Source organism: Brienomyrus brachyistius, chromosome 1, assembly GCF_023856365.1.
Source record: "Brienomyrus brachyistius isolate T26 chromosome 1, BBRACH_0.4, whole genome shotgun sequence".
NCBI classification, from domain to species: domain Eukaryota; kingdom Metazoa; phylum Chordata; class Actinopteri; order Osteoglossiformes; family Mormyridae; genus Brienomyrus; species Brienomyrus brachyistius.
The window spans coordinates 39151918-39168600 of NC_064533.1; the positions used below are offsets into that span (position 1 = coordinate 39151918).

Here is a 16683-nt window from a genome sequence, read left to right on the forward strand (position 1 = left end):
AATAGGGGCACCATTCTTCTGACTGAATTGGAGGCTGATGAATTTTATCCCTCAGATGCAATTAGTTAGACAGGTTCCCTGCAGCAGTGTACATGCTTTTTCACTCTCCAATGGAGTCCCTGGAAATTAAAACTCAATGAAATGAAGTGAATGAAATCTAACTGTACCATAAGTTTTATAGCTTTCAAGAGTGAGCCAAAGGCAGTCATTGAGTTAATGCTGTGGTTAGCACAATGAGCTTTTAGAGTACTGGCCATTAAAGTCTTTAAGTAGCAATGAAGAAGAGTAATTGTCTAGGGTGATTACTTCCCGTCTAGAGACATGTTTTTCTGTTTATAGACTGGAGCAAAGTCACTAGCAGTGGCATTACTAGGGGGGGGGGGTGGCGATGGTAGAAGTTATTAATTTAAAAATCAGTAAAGATTGGCTAATTTTTGGTCTATCTGTGACGATCCATAGCCATAGGTGACTGTTTAACCAGTAAAACAAGAATGTTTACAAACACCAATGCATCTTACCCCAAATACTTTTCAGTTTTTATTTGTTGTTTAGCAGACACATATATGAATGTATACATACTAATAGTATACTAACGGCAATAACCCTAATTCCACAGGAAATGCAATAACAATGAAAAAACGTACTCAACAGTCCATCCTGCATTCATACAACTTAAGTGAGTCTAGGGCCTGTGACTTCAGCACCGGTCTGTGTCAGCCTGAATGCTCATTCCACTAGTACAGCGCCAGTGATGAAAAGAGAATGGAATGTTATCCACAGACTGGAAATTAGCCAGTTCTGTGCTATTTTTCACCTCCTTTCTGAGAACAGGCGACAACAGGCGTGACTGGATGTGGTTGATCACACTGTCAGCGAGATCTTAATGGTGTTATTGCACCAAATTCCATGCATAAAATGGGGAAGAAGCTAATTCTGTAGGATGCTGAATAGGATAATCAGTATCATTTCTATTTCTGGTAATGTCACTGAAGAAAAAGAAATCAATCCTCAGCAGTGAAGGAATTGCTGAAAGACAACATGCAGCTGCTCAGCACAGAGAGTAAATCTATCAATCCTTCCTTCTTTCCACCCTTTAACCAGCAGAGGGTCACAGTCAGCCTGAATCATACCTCAGGAAGCTTGGAACTCAAGCAAGGCCATAAATTTGGTTTCAAAACTGGTAGCGACCAAATCAGCCCTGAACCTCCCGCCCCCCTACACACACATAGTACTCCCACATGTCCCTACCATTCATAACCAAATCTACGCCCTTTCGCTCAAGGCAAGAAATACCTAGAATAGGCTGTCAGTAAACAATATAGTGTGATAATGTGTTTTTCCCTATATATTGTTTTATGTGGGGTTTTCCATTGTGTCTGTGCTTTTATGAATTTATTCAAAAGTTAAATGCAAATGTTTGTAAATCTCGATGATCTTACTGACAGTGTAGCAGGCCTAACTTAATGTTTTATAATTCTGTCATTGTGTGAAGCTCCTGTAATCCCATCGAGGACGTATCCTGGTATTGTGCCCTACTCTGCATGGGACTCTGACCAGAGTACGTGGCTATGGATGGATGGATGGATATTTAAAACTTACTTATAGAAGCTTAATTTTAAATTGGGAGGAGGTGGTATTATATATTTTTATTATGGATTAACTTCCATAATAAGCAGCATTATGTCCAGACACAGACATACTGTTCACATGTCTCCTGCTGATATTCAGTGTCATTTGCCGGATAACTGAAATTAATGTATTATTTCACCATATGGTTAGTTTTACAATAAGGCCCCAGGAACCATCGTGTTCTATTTGAAACCATGTTAAACGGGCTACCCATCAACTACCCCCCCATGCGTGAGCATAGAATACACACAGTTTTATTTTGTTTATCTGCTTTATTGTAGTGCGTTGTATGCATATTAAGTGTATTATTCTTCTTATTGCTATCATGTCCAGAATGCCAAATGACCTACAGATTATTCTTCATTAAAAGCCAGTGGGAGCTTTTAGGATGTTGGCATTTCCAAAGACTTTCTCCCTGTCTTTTGTCTGTCTTATCTGTCTTTTAGTAGCTGTATCCTGGGCCTATTCATTCAATCATTCCTTCATTCATGCCCTACCTTAATCTCTCTGCAGCAGCTGTCGTTCATTCGTTCGTTCGTGTAATGTCCCAGAAGGTTGCACAGGCTCATTCAGAGGTAATTAGTTTACTCATATTTTCTCATCTGTCTTTTAGTAGCTGTATCCTGGGCCCATTCATTCATTCCCTTTTGTCTCTGGGGTAATTGTATTTTGCCTTAATCTTGCTGCCTATATTCATTCATTCATTCATGCCCTACCTTAATCTCTCTGCAGCAGCAGAGGTCAGGTCACACAGGCTCATTCGGAGGTAATTACGTTCGTTCATTCATTTGTTCGTTAATCTTCCTGCTCGCTCGTCCGTCCGTCCGTCCGTTCGTTTGTTCGTTTGTTCGTTCGTTGTGTGATGTCCCAGAAGGTCACACAGGCTCATTTGGAGGTAATTACTTTAATCTTATTTTCTCTGGTCAATGTGGCAGGTAGTACTTTTGGGATGTTGGCATTTCCAAAGACTTTCTCCCTGTCTTTCTCATCTGTATTTTATCAGCTGTATCCTGGTCCTATTCATTCATTCATTCATTCCCTTTTGTCTCTGGGATAATTGTACTTTGGCTTAATCTTCCTGCCTATATTCATTCATTCATTTATGCCCTACCTTATTCTCTCTGCAGCAGCTGTGGTGTCGTTTGTTCGTTCGTTCATTCGTTCGTTCATGTAATGTCCCAGAGGGTCACGCAGGCTCATTCGGAGGTAATTAGTTTATGACAAGCAGACTGCCCCTCATTCAATTGCCGTTCCTGACTGCAGGACCAATAGGGCGGCCAGACCATCTTTCACACGGTCATTAAAGAGGGGCTAGAGCACTGAGCAGCTAGCACAACTGGGAGATAGACTTGAATGGTACTGCATTTTATTCACATATACACCATTGCACCTATAGGATCTTTTATGACATCCCATTATAAATCCATAGTCATCAATATGATGTTGACCCCCCCCCCCCTTTGCAGCTATGTATAAGAATTGCCAATCTTCTGGGAAGGCTTTCCACAAAATTTTGAAGTGTGTCTATGGGAATTTTTGCCCATTTATCCAGAAGACCATTTGTGAGGTCAGGCACTGATATCGGATGTGAAGGCCTGGCTCACAATCTGCGTTCTAGTTCATCCCAAAGGTGTTCAGTGGGGATGAGGTCAGGGTTCTGTGCAGGTCAGTCAAGTTCTTCCACACCAAACTCACCCAACCATGTTTTTATGGACCTTGCATTGTACATTGTCATGCTGGAAAAGAGAAAACTCTTCCCCAAACCGCTCCTACAAAGGTATGCATATCAAGACATTTTGGACAACTCTATGCTTCCAACGTTGTGAGGTCTATTGATGTAGAATGGGATGTCATAAAAGTACCTACAGTATGGGTGTAATGGCCAGGTGTCCCAATACTTTTGTCCATATCAGCTATAAACCAAAAAAAATAAATAAATCAAAAATATGCTATCTACACTTGTGAAGGAATTTGTGAGGACTGTGTGTGGCGGAATGACAGGAATGCTTTCAGCTTTCCAAAAGCAGATGAAAATGTTTGTGTTGAAATATATTTGCAAAGTTTTGGGGTACATTTATGAAAGCCATTAGCTGCTTCTGGTATGCTCAAATACGTGTCGCCTTTCTTGAGCTTTAAAACATCACAGACATTTGCAGAACGTCATGGTGACTCCCTGCTGGCTGCAGACGTACAAGTGGCATGCGATTTGTCTCAGTCCTCCTTAGAACAAGTGAGTCAGTGTTACCTGCACCAAGTTTGGGGGCATGGAGCCCAAGCACGACCACTTAAAACAATCCCTGTTCTCTTCTCCCTCTGTGAAAGGCCATTGTTGCCCTCGCAGCTTGAACTGTGTATTAATTGACTAACACAGCCGACACAGCATTTATTAACCGGCCCTTCTTTAAGAGGTGACCAGACTTGCTGGCAGACCGATTTCTTCATTTCTGGTACAATACACCAATTATTTCCCCACTTTGGCTGCTGTGGAGGGAAGCACAAGTGTGTATTGTTCCTGGAGGGGAGAATCACGTGCATCCCAGTGAATAGATGAAAGGGGTGCGATGAAAGAGACAAAATAGGAAGTGTGTTCAGCTCTTTCAGCAAATACTGCCAGTGAATGGTTACATCTGAGGTAGAAAAAAAGGACATCTATGAAAAAAAAAATCACATCTTCGTAAAAGAATTTAATTTGTGAATTAATTACTCATTTTTTACTTACAATAGGGGACAAAAGGAATTAGCTTATTCCATTAGTTAGTTAATAGGTAAATTGAAAGTATATAATCATTCCCACAACTCAATACTAGATAAACGGATGGATGGATGAATGGATGGATGGATGGATGGATGATAATACGCAATACAAAACCCAGGGAGATGACTATGTAATAGTTCTATAATTTGAACATAAAGGCAGATGATAATAATACATAATAAACAACAAATTGGAAATTAAGCCTAATAATGTAGCACTGATGAGAGAAGAAAATGCAGACAGCAGCATAATGAGAATTTTCAGCCATTGCTAGCATGGTCACAAAGGAAAATACTTGTTTATCCTAAGAAGAACTAAATAAGAATGGATCTTCTATTCTACCTTTCAGAACAATGTGAGGGTTGTCCTTGTCTGTTTCTATGGAATCCTTGAGTAATGATTTACATGGTCCATTTTCACTATGCTCTCTTGAATGAATCTGTACTGGAGACGCATCGCTAATATAGAGCCTTGTTAATGGCCTCTTTGCAGTGAGGCATGAAATTGAATTACTGTTTAATTGTATGTTACATTTAAAGCGGTCACACCCCACCAAAGGGCAATACATTGATCATTTGGGATAATAGGGCATCAAGTCCAACCCCTACTGGACTAGACTGACATTCTACAAGGAGAACATTCCCAGGAGGTATACAATGGTTGGAAGAAAAAGACTTTGGAAAGTTTAACTTTCCTTCTGATTATTTTTGGATTAATATTATTAACTCGGTGAAGTATTTTTTTGTGTGAGTAATTTATGCTACAAACACTGTTCAATATGACCATAACAGAAATTGAATGAATGAGAAAAAGTATTAAAATTACACCAAATGTATCAGATATCTGTAACCATAATAACTGAGACTTCGGACTGAAATGATCAGTGACAGTGTACAGAGGAAGGTGTGCAGAATAACTGAGATCTTCATTTTTATGAACTGCATTTTTATGTCAGGATGCCCTGACAAGCTACTGATAAGGGTAACATACAGGGTTTTGGGGGACTGGAGCCTATCTTAGCTATAAGGCAGGGAATAACCCAGGATGGGGAGCTAATCCACCACAGGGGACACACACCATTCACACACATCCTGAAGTATTTGTATTTGGTTAACATATAAAATTACTGGTATGATATACAACACTATAAAATGCATTTTATCATATATGAAGTGATGACTATATGTAGCAACAAAAGTGTGCGTTAGATAAGATTGTTATAGTGCTTCTCAAAATGACTAACACATGGCCTTACTGACATAGATCTTCCCTCCTGGGACAAAGCTGAACAAAATTAGAATTTAAACCTTTTTATGTCCTGCTTAGGGGTTGTTTACATTATGCATTATATATTAGACTATTTTTTCCTCGTTTGCTTTCTTTCTCTTAAACTAAAGGTCCACCATATGTTTTTACCCTAATGTTAAATACAGAATAATGCATGCTTTTTGGCTTGGTCTTGATCTATCCTTGTACTTCAGTAGAGCCTCAGTCACAAATATTTATCTTGGTGTGTTTGTGAAGTTTGCAAGTCCTCCCACTATCGTGTGGGTTTCCTCCCACACCCCAAAGACATGCCGTTAGGCGAACTGGCATCTCCAAATTGCCCGTAGTGTGTGACTGAGTGTGTGTGCCCTGTGATGGACTGGCATCCTGCCCAGGGTGTCCCTCTGCTGCCTGTCAGAGCCCCCAGCCACCTCCCTGCTGCTCCCCATAACCCCGACAGTAAGCATTGGGAGTTTTGGACTGATGGAATCATTCTACTCTATCAAAACCATAGTGCCTGTGTTTATCACTATGTTACAGGAATGTCACCGATAGAAAGTACATAGACAGAAAGGGTTATGTTTACCTTCCAAAGTTACATCAAAGTAATTAGATAGTGATGTCTCTATTTATCACTATGCATGCAGTATGCAATATGTAATACAACTCATGTCAAAAAGTCAGCTTTGTCCTCTAAAAACTTCTGCGTAATGTAAACTTTCATTACAGATGCCATCATTCAAGTTGAGAACATCTGGTCCTTGTGCTTATTTAGAAGAATTTTGGCAGCTTCTGGAAATTTCTTTTGCTTCAAAGCTAAGAAATCAACAACAGGCGAATGTTTCATTCCTTGACATTGAGTGATTGGCTCTACCTGTTATTTTCCAACACAGGCATATAGTAGTATAGAGGATATTTATTAGAACTATTTTTACATACAAAATGATGAAAAAGTAGTGAGAGTTATGTGCCCATTGCAGTTGTAATTCCACTGTAATGTCAAGGGTTCATTACCGGGGTGAAGTTGGTTTTATGTTCGATATTCGCTACATTTACTGACATCTAAACTGCAATATCTTCGCAATAATTACCGTCATAATCCCGAAGGTATTACAGTTTAGATGTCAGTAAATGTAGCGAATATCGAACATAAAACTAAATTCACCGCGGTAATGTCATTAGAGTTTAAACAGTATTTCACACGGTATCATTCGATTTAAAATTATATTCTCAAAGCATTTATTAGATTACTGAAAAAGTAACCAAACTAAAAAATATTTATGTAAGTTAATCAATAACCAACTAAAAATCGTTTTATTAAGGCTGTCCCTCTTCTCCCTGGAGTTTCCCATAACAGGGTAGCTGTTTGTAGGAGGGGTTTATAAAGAAGCCTCAAAACCGGCTCTGCGCTGTTTTCTACGCTCTCATGAAGTTATTTAAGGCATCGGAGGGCAAAAAGTGGTGATTCAGTAATCCATCTAATGGAACCTTCCCAGTTAACTAACATGAGCGAATCTGTATCAATATGGACAGTAGAGTATAAGTGAAGCGCTAGTTGCGAAAAGCAGCTAGAAAAAGTACCATCGGGTTTTCAGATATTTTGACAAATTAATAAGGCAAACAAAGGGGACTTTTCTCATGTTTTCTCAACCATTTTGTTCAGCTGAAAGTATTTTTCAACAGGTCTGACTGCTCCTTAGCGAATATCGAGAGAGGTGAGCGATTAATTTTAAGATTATAATTCCTAATTTTGTCATTGGAAAATAATGGATGTATGGACTGGTTGTATATAATACATTTAGTTAAAATATTCTCAACGCAGGAAATTAACTACAATATTAAGTACATGAACTTAACTGATATACAATTGCTTTAACTTATTTTGATTCTTCAAGATGTTCAATAATATTTATGTTATTTTGCAGGCAGCAAAAGGAAACATCGCAGAATCATCATGGCAAATAAAACGCAAATAATCTTTCTAACATTTATTATACTCGCCCATTATCTCATTTTGGTCTGTGCACAGACCGGGGATGAAAACCAGAAGACCGCTTCACTTCTGCAAGGACCTGAAGCGACTCAAAAACCGGGAGTCGACGAGGATGGCGCTCCGCTCAACAGTTCGAGTCCCCATACCGTGCGTCCGGGACGGTCCAGACCGCTCCCTCCAATGTGCACCGGTCCAACTGAGATAAGGGACACATTTAAGTACATCAATACAGTGGTGTCATGTCTGGTGTTTGTTGTCGGAATAATCGGCAATTCCACGTTGCTCAGAATCATCTACAAAAATAAATGCATGAGAAACGGATCCAATCTTCTCATTGCAAGCCTTGCTCTGGGGGACCTGGTACATATTGTGATAGATATACCAATCAATGTCTACAAGGTGAGTGAGTGAAGAATCCATTTGTATATTTGACCTGAAATAAGCTGTATATTTTCGTGCATACTAATATTTGGAATGTCTGGCTGCCTCACATTTTCAGTCTGCTGCAGTTACTGAGTTCCAGTACAAACATAGGCTTCCCACATCATGCAAATATGAACTCATGCTTTAAATTAATGTTTTGGCAGGCTTAGGACTTGCTGCATAAATCTTGGAAATATATGGAAATAACAATATAGCCTTGTGTTGTTTTAAAAGTATTTTGTTTTGTCATATCTCATTATCACAAAAATATTGCACATTGTAAACACTGATTTAAGGCCAAACGTTTCCAAGACCATTAATCAAATAAAAGGTAGTTAAAGTTTCACAAATAAATGAATAAATGAAATGTATTTCCGTAACTATGCAGGGTAAAGAAGGAGCCACCCAGGTCAGCAGTGTGCCACAGGTGTCCAAGAGTACTTAGACATGTCAAACAGTGCAACTCAGCCGAAGTTTAGTTTACTCGGCAACACTTAAACACATTATTTCTAATTGAGCCTTGAGTCGTCATGGTGAGCTTCACAGTGTAATTTTTCAGAGTTTATGTTTTATAATGTTAACCCTTAGTCAAACTGTCTTAATTATTAAGAATCCATTTTCAATGTTTTACTCGACTTATTGGTGCAAGACGACCAAATGACTGATACAATCATCATTTTCAATTAGGTTATTCTAAATTTTATTTATTATTCTGTCAGTCTTGTAGTCATAGTCAGTTCTAGATCCTATTTTGGGGGGGTTTAGCCCGCCTATTTTTTGTTTCAGACCCCCGAAGTAATTGTTTTTCTATAACCATTTAGCGATGTCTCGGATTATCGTATACAGTTTACTATATTTCATTTTATTTAGTTGGTAATTGTTTAGTAAGTATGATGACAACAGATGTTAGTATGTTCTCACAAAGACAACCAATACATAGATGATAAATCTGCATTTATGGATTTAGTGCATATAAAAGGGTTAAAGTGATGTCAGGTTTGATACTGACTCTTGATGACTATATTGCTGCCAGTCATTCATAATTTTTTCTCTTCTGTCTGGCTGGTCAGGTTTTCTAATGATCTGTTCATTGCTTTGATGATCTGTCCTTTGTCTGGTTGCTTTTTGAATAGTTATAGTATAGTTTTGGTAAATAAATATTAATATTTCGTTATGCCGTTGTTCATGACTTAAATGCCTAACTAGTCATTCTGTAAAAAGTGAATTGTGAATGTTTACATGATATTTCAGCTGCTGGCGAAGGACTGGCCTTTCGGCGTAGGAATCTGTAAGCTGGTGCCCTTCATCCAGAAGGCGTCTGTTGGAATCACAGTGCTCAGTTTATGCGCGCTGAGCATTGACAGGTATAGTGCGTTTGCCCTTGGCGATCTCAAAATGAGGCTGAATGTTTACTATGGCAGAGCATGGCAGAGATGACAATCCACCTGACATTGCAGGTACCGAGCAGTCGCATCCTGGAATCGCATCAAAGGGATCGGCGTTCCCAAATGGAAGGCGATAGAAATCACTTTGATATGGGTGATATCAATCCTTTTGGCTGTGCCTGAAGCGATTGCCTTTGATATGATAGCGATGGACTACAAAGGAGAGCATCTGAGAATATGCCTGCTTCACCCGATACAGGGAACCTGCTTCATGCAGGTGAACTAGTGCTGCACTTAATATCTATCAACAATAACATTAACTAAGCTTTTCATGTTCACATATGTGCTATAAAGTTTTGGACTCAAATGCACAAAATTTCAAATATACAAAAGACAGCATATTGTAGTATGTTGTATATGAAATTCTGGTGCCTCATCCATGGAGTTAACGACTTGCATTATGAATTTAAAAGAGTTTTTAAGGGTAGATTTATGCTAAGATTAAATATGCAATGAGTAGGACAAGACTAACCATTTCCCTCATTCTCTCCTTTTATCCTGGCAGTTTTACAAACCAGCGAAGGACTGGTGGCTGTTCAGCTTTTATTTCTGCATGCCCCTGGCTTGCACTGCAATCTTCTACACACTCATGACCTGTGAGATGCTGAAGAATAACAGGATGCAGATCTCCAGGAACGACCACCTCAAGCAGGTGTGGCCACATTGAATGCGCTCGTAGCTCTTAATGAGCAGACATGCTGTGCTTTTTCCAAAGCCTGAAGACTTTCCCGCCTTACTTTCCCTGCAGAGACGTGAAGTTGCCAAGACTGTTTTCTGCCTGGTGCTTGTGTTCGCTCTTTGCTGGCTTCCGCTGCACCTCAGCCGAATCTTGAAATCGACCATTTATGACGAGAAGGATCCAAACAGATGTGAGCTACTTAGGTAAGCTGGGTAATGGAACACACTTCGAAGCCACATGTGGCACTAACAATGACTGCTAACCTGGTGGATTTTTATTGGTCCCCTCAGTTTCTTCCTTGTCCTCGACTACATTGGCATCAACCTGGCTTCCGTGAATTCCTGCATCAACCCCATTGCTTTGTACATGGTCAGCAAAAGATTCAAAAGCTGTTTCAGGGTAAGCTGACCCCGGCGCTCGCCTTAGCGAATGACCGCCATCTCAGGTGTCGGCTGCTGTTGGATGAGGGGATTCGGGTTACGTGGTGGCGTCGCCAAGTCCGGCAAGACACATGTGCTTGGGTGAATGCCAGTTGTGACACACGGTGAGACAGGACAGCTGAGCCCGTGCTGAGAGACAGCCATAAAGTGTGTAACAGGAACAGAAGGGCTGCATGCTGCTGATCAAAGGCGGGAGACAGGCCCCGGGGGCAGTCTGTGCTGACTCACAGCACTCTCAGAGAGCAGTTTATTGACTGGGCAAAGACAATCCTGTCAGTTCCCCCAGGCTTTAAAACACGGCTGTTTTCATAATCTGCTCAGCACTGTTCACAATATGACATTTAAACATTCAGGTATACAATAGAGCAGTCATATATTAGTTATTTGTGTCAAATTATATCAAGTAGCTCCGCATATGTAACAGATATTTGGTTTTCCAGAAAATAACCATTTTTGGTTGGTGATTGAGTTTTTACTCTCAGTGAAGCCAAGTATAGTTATAGGATTGAGTGGGGAGATAGAATTGCCTGGCATGTGATTATTAAAGAAGCAATACGACTGTGATTTCATTCAGCTGGCTGCGCTCCATTAGTTTTCCCCTGTTATCATTAACTGTAAACGGAGAGCAGTTTGTTAACTAGAGTCTTTGGCACGGTAGTGTAAATTTCAGGCCAGGTGGAGCGATGTGCTTATAAAGAGCTCTGGGAAATGCAGGAAGCTTCTTCGAGAACGCAGTACGGGGGGGCAGGGGTTTGGAGCTGAAAGACGAGTGCCATTGTGAAGGCAGGTTTTTGGTACTGCAGTTGAAAATGTTATTCAAAAAGATTGTTTCCTACTTTGTGCCCTTTAGCGCCAGGTGTTCACCATGTGATCGATGCAGGCCGATAATGTGCATCCTTCTTCCCCCCACAGTCATACCTGTGCTGCTGGTTCACCATGCCAGACATGCTAGAGCTGGAGGAGAAGCAGTCCTGCGTGAAGCTAAAGGTCACCGAACGGGGCTCAGAGCAGAGCAACTCTCGGGTCACCAATAAATACACGTCTACCTGAGTGGGGATTCGGAGCGTCACAGACGACTGGCTGAGTCTGTGTTCACCGAGGGCATAAAGCAGGGGCACCCCGTTCGTGAGGAGGAAACATATGCACTTTTATACTCCATTTACACACCTTACCGAGGATGCAGTTGGATGAATGTGGTCATCTTTGGATTGGGAAAAGATATTCATAGTTTCCTAAGATACAGAAGCGGACAAACTAATTGAGTTGCTCACTCAGTTAAGCCCAGAAGAGGAGTGGACTTTCTGCAAACATATTTTGCAGGGTTAAGGACTATATTCTACATGGTGGGGAAATAAATCCTGCACTTCATTTGAGCATGAACAAACAAATGTTGTCATATATATGGAAAAAAGTGAGGGGTTTTTGTAAATGAGAATATTTCAAACTAATTTAGCTTAATAGCTAACTGTCAATAATGGTTTACTATGCTCTGGAAAGAGTGAAAGAAATTTAATCTTGGTTCTGACTGGTTAGATTGCAGGTCACTTACATCAGGAGTGGTACAAAAGTGATTTTTAATGTGTAGATATTGATATATATTCAATGAGAAAAACAATGAATGAAAACAGACCAATTGATAGGATTAATCGGCTGACATAAATATAATTTGTACTCTAAGAAGCAATCTTTATTACCTGTCCATATTTATTTATATGTTGAGTTTTTACAGAATTTTTTTTATCTAAAATGTAATTACAGACGCTCCTCTACTTTCGAATGATATACGTTCTGAACGGCCGTTCGTAATTTGAAATGTTCATAAGTCATTAGTGAACATCATTTTTAGGGTATACACAAGTACAAAGAACTAGGATGATGGGAGTACACACAGTACGCTGCTGAGCGGCGGCCAGAAGTCATACTAGGCGGAATTGGCGCAGAAAAAAAAAATTGATGTTGCGGACAGGAAACAGGACCTCAGTGAACATAATTTGGACTTGCAGTCCTCTTCGTTCGTATGTCTGAAAATTCATAAGTTGAAAGTTCATAAGTAGAAGAGCGTCTGTATTTCTCTTGAAGTGTCCATGGCATTAGGATAACTTTACCTCCCTGTCTGTAATTATGCTTGCTACTGTAGCACTAGCCCTTACGTGCATCTATATTTTCTGCAGAACTGCTGTTTTTTGCCATTTTTGTCATTTGAGTGGGAATCTAAAAATCTTTATCGTTTTAAAAGACAACTATATATGGCAACAAACTGATATTACATACGTGTATGAATTACCACATTTGTATAAATTAAAGAAGTTAAAACAAATATGTCTGAATGTTAAATAAAAGCGCTTCTTTTACTGAATGCAAGATATTCATACTACCCCCCATTCCTGTACCAGCATGCTGTCCAAGGTATACCTCCACCTTGTGTGCTATGCTGACGAGCAAAGGCTCCAACCTGCAGGCCCCACAACTCTGACTGAGAAAAACAGTCACAGAGAGGTTAGATCAATGCTGCTGTCGTGTCTTTTAGGGACATGTATTATTATCGTCAGTCTTCAACTAACTCAGTAGAACTGCCATCTGTCACATACATTTATCCATCCATCCATTTTCCAAACCGCTTATCCTACAGGGTCGCGGGGAGTCCGGAGCCTATCCCGGAAGCAATGGGCACGGAGCAGGGAACAACCCAGGATGGAGGGCCAGCCCATCGCAGGGCACACTCACACACCATTCACTCACACATGCAAACCTACGGGCAATTTAGTAACTCCAATTAGCCTCAGCATGTTTTTGGACTGTGGGGGGGGAAACCGGAGTACCCGGAGGAAACCCCACGACGACATGAGGAGAACATGCAAACTCCACACACGTGTGACTCGAACGTGGGTCCCAGAAGTGTGAGGCAACAGTACTAACCACTGCACCACCATGCTGCCCCCCCATATATTTATTATTTATGAAAATTTTTACCTTTTATTAAGTATGTTCTTCTGTTAGCTTTCAGTAAAATTTCATAATAAAAATATTCCTTTAAATAAAAGTATTTAAAATATGGAGCCACTCCATGCAGTTCAAAAATATGACTCGGTTTGAGATTTTCCTTGCTCTTCACAATGGCTGATAGTACTGTAAGCCTCACAGTCAGCTGTAGGCAACATGATTTCCAAGTAATACTAGCTTACGGAGAACTTTCCTTGCCAACAGCCATAAACCCACAATTCCTTACAAGGTCTTGAAGGATCACTTTTGGACTCAGCAGTCAAAACAGCTTGAATCTAATAATCAACCCATCCATCTATTCATCCCTTTTCTGTAGCCACTTGTCCAGTGCAGGGTCACGGGGCTCTGGAGTCTATCCTGGAAGCTTTGAGTGCAAGGGACGAAATAACCCAGGACGGCACACCAACCCATGCTGTAATAATTCTCTCAGTAATAATTATCCAATATTGTATTAAAATTTCTACTAACTAAATACTGTTCTGCTCTTTGAAGGTATGTTAGTTGCCTTCATTGGTCAGTTTTATTTGGAAGAGAGTAAAACTGGAGGACTAGACATGATGATCCTTTGCAGACAGATTGCTGTTCTTGCTTGTTCTGAGATGACGTACTTCACCTGGGATAATTCATACAAATATATCCCCAAGGCTTGATTAATCATTTCGACCTTACACAGCTTAATTGAATCAGGTGGCCAGAACGTGGTTCGACCTTGTTGCAGTGACGTTATCGGACAAGTAACAGCTTGTGTAATCCAGAGGGCACAATATTTGTGTTGTTCAGTTCTCCCCTGGGTAGCTATAGGGGACGATAATGTCATCATCACATCTGGTTCAAGCATGAGCAATCCATGCTTTCCTCATGCCCCCCTGCCCTGTTCATGAAGTCACCAGCTTTGATGTGTCTCCTTGTCTCTCTTTGCTGACACCCTTTACATGCAGGAGAATTTAACCTTCAAGGAACCCACATGTTTTGCACAGCATAGGAAAGTTTGTCTTGAGACTTTAACAGTGTTATAATGGGTTTATGTGTGAAACTTTACCTTAAATGGTAACCTGTTTGCTAGTAGCCCACATTATTACATGTGAAACATCTTGCCTTGTAAAATATTTTTGAAGGAGTTGGATGAGTGTGCATGGAAATTCAAACACCATGTTGAAAAAGGTAATCAACAAAAAACAATAACTGTGACACATTTATCTGACACCACGAGCACTGTAATAAGCAGGCCTGTCAGATGTGGCAGCATGTGGACATTTGAGACGGCACAGTAAACAATACCGTCTTTGTGCAAAAGTCCTGTAACACGTGGGGGTATTTTTTCATGAATTCCATCATAGCATTTTAAATGTTACTAAAGTACAGGGCCAGCTATACATAATGAGCCGAGGGAGACTCTTCTCAGATTTTATCAGCCATTGTGATACAGATCATGTGAGCCCTTGTGTATGTGGTCATACAGAATCATGTGAGCCACGTGGAGCGCCCACTTATTACAATTTCAAATATCCAGAACTACAAGTGTTTGTAATACTCTTCTAAAGAGTGATAAACATGATTGATGGCCTTTTAGCTGCCAACTGGCTCCGGGACTGGATGTTATGATCCAGGCAATAGTGAAAACCCACGATATGGGTCATTCCATGTCAAATCAACACACTTTCAGACCTCATCGTCACGGATTTTAACAAAACTTGGCATGCTGATTTGGTCTCATCAGTAACTCATAAATAAGTTACATAATGTCATGAAAATCTCCAACAAATAGTTTCTTCAAGACATCCTGGCCACCAATTATCATCATATGCAGCCACGATATTTGGTGCTTACAAAGTCGAGTGATTCCCTCAGTGTGCACTTACACTGGACCGATTAGCACACCTCACTCACCTCTGAATGCAGGGCATTTATTAGCTATATTTACTAGCCATGTGGGCCTTTTCAAGATTATGGCAAATACAGGTGTCTGCAATGACATTAATGAAGCTTCCATTATATTTTATAGCATAGCATTATAGCATATTTGTAACCTTGATTAATGTTACTTACACCTATGCTTGTTATACTATTTCATGTCAGTTTGGCTGCCATTAAAAAGGCCCATTAGTGATATGAAAACATGTGACACAACCTTTAAGTCAAGATATCGCAAAAAAAAAAAACAAAATACCAAACTTTCTGAAGATGTTCAAGACATTATGATCTAGCTTTAGTAAAAAACTGAGCAATTTTGAAATATAGGTTTTTTTATTATTGAATTTTTTTCTAATTTAATCAGTTATTACATAGTAATTATTCATACGGGGATGGTATATTATTTATTCAATCTATAAAGCTGGACAATAGCTTTAAAACAATATAAGAACCACCTCTGTGCAGCTTACATTAAGGTAAATATAACCAGTCAAAGTCATAGCCCCCCCCCCACCAAAAAAATGTTAAAACTTTGTTTGCTTAAATCTCCCTCAATATTGATCCCAGACACGCCCAATTTCAGTTTCATGAGTTACTCATGTGACCAAATCAGCATGCGAAGTTTCGTTAGAATCCATGGCGATGAGGTCCGAAAGTGTGATGATTTGACATGGAATAACATATGTCAAGTCAAGCAGTACATTACAACGCACCATCCCAACATTTTATTTAATAATCTTCTGCGTTTTCAACATGCACATTTATCAACAGTATTAGATTCCCTGTAAGTATTTTTTGCTTTATAAAATAAACTGAATAGAAAATTATATTGGTGGAATTCAACTCTTAAATCTCAGTCTAAGCTGCCCATTGTCTGTGAAGATTCTCAGTTCCAGGTGAAAAGGTCCAGGTGAAACTCAACCAACAGATAAGCTGGCATTTATTTTTGACTAATACTAACTGGGGGCGGCATAGTGGTGCAGTGGTTAGCACTGTTGCCTCACATTTCTAGGACCCATGGTCGAGTCTCCGCCTGGGGTACATGTGTGTGGAGTTTGCGTGTTCACCCCATGTCGTTGTGGGGTCGTGAGTGTGCCCTGTGATGGGCTGGCCCCCCATCCTGGGTTGTTCCTTGCCTCGTG

The 16683-nt window shown here is 40.1% G+C and overlaps 1 protein-coding gene across 1 annotated transcript; it reads left to right on the forward strand.

Annotated features, from left to right (window-relative positions):
* Positions 1-6907: 6907 nt before the first annotated feature.
* Positions 6908-12953, forward strand: LOC125747970 (endothelin receptor type B-like). Its single transcript, XM_049023698.1, has 8 exons — positions 6908-7365; positions 7576-8042; positions 9318-9430; positions 9524-9728; positions 10017-10163; positions 10260-10393; positions 10481-10589; positions 11543-12953. The coding sequence occupies exons 2-8, from the start codon at positions 7605-7607 to the stop codon at positions 11678-11680; spliced, it is 1284 nt and encodes a 427-aa protein (XP_048879655.1). The 5' UTR covers positions 6908-7365; positions 7576-7604; the 3' UTR covers positions 11681-12953.
* Positions 12954-16683: the final 3730 nt, after the last annotated feature.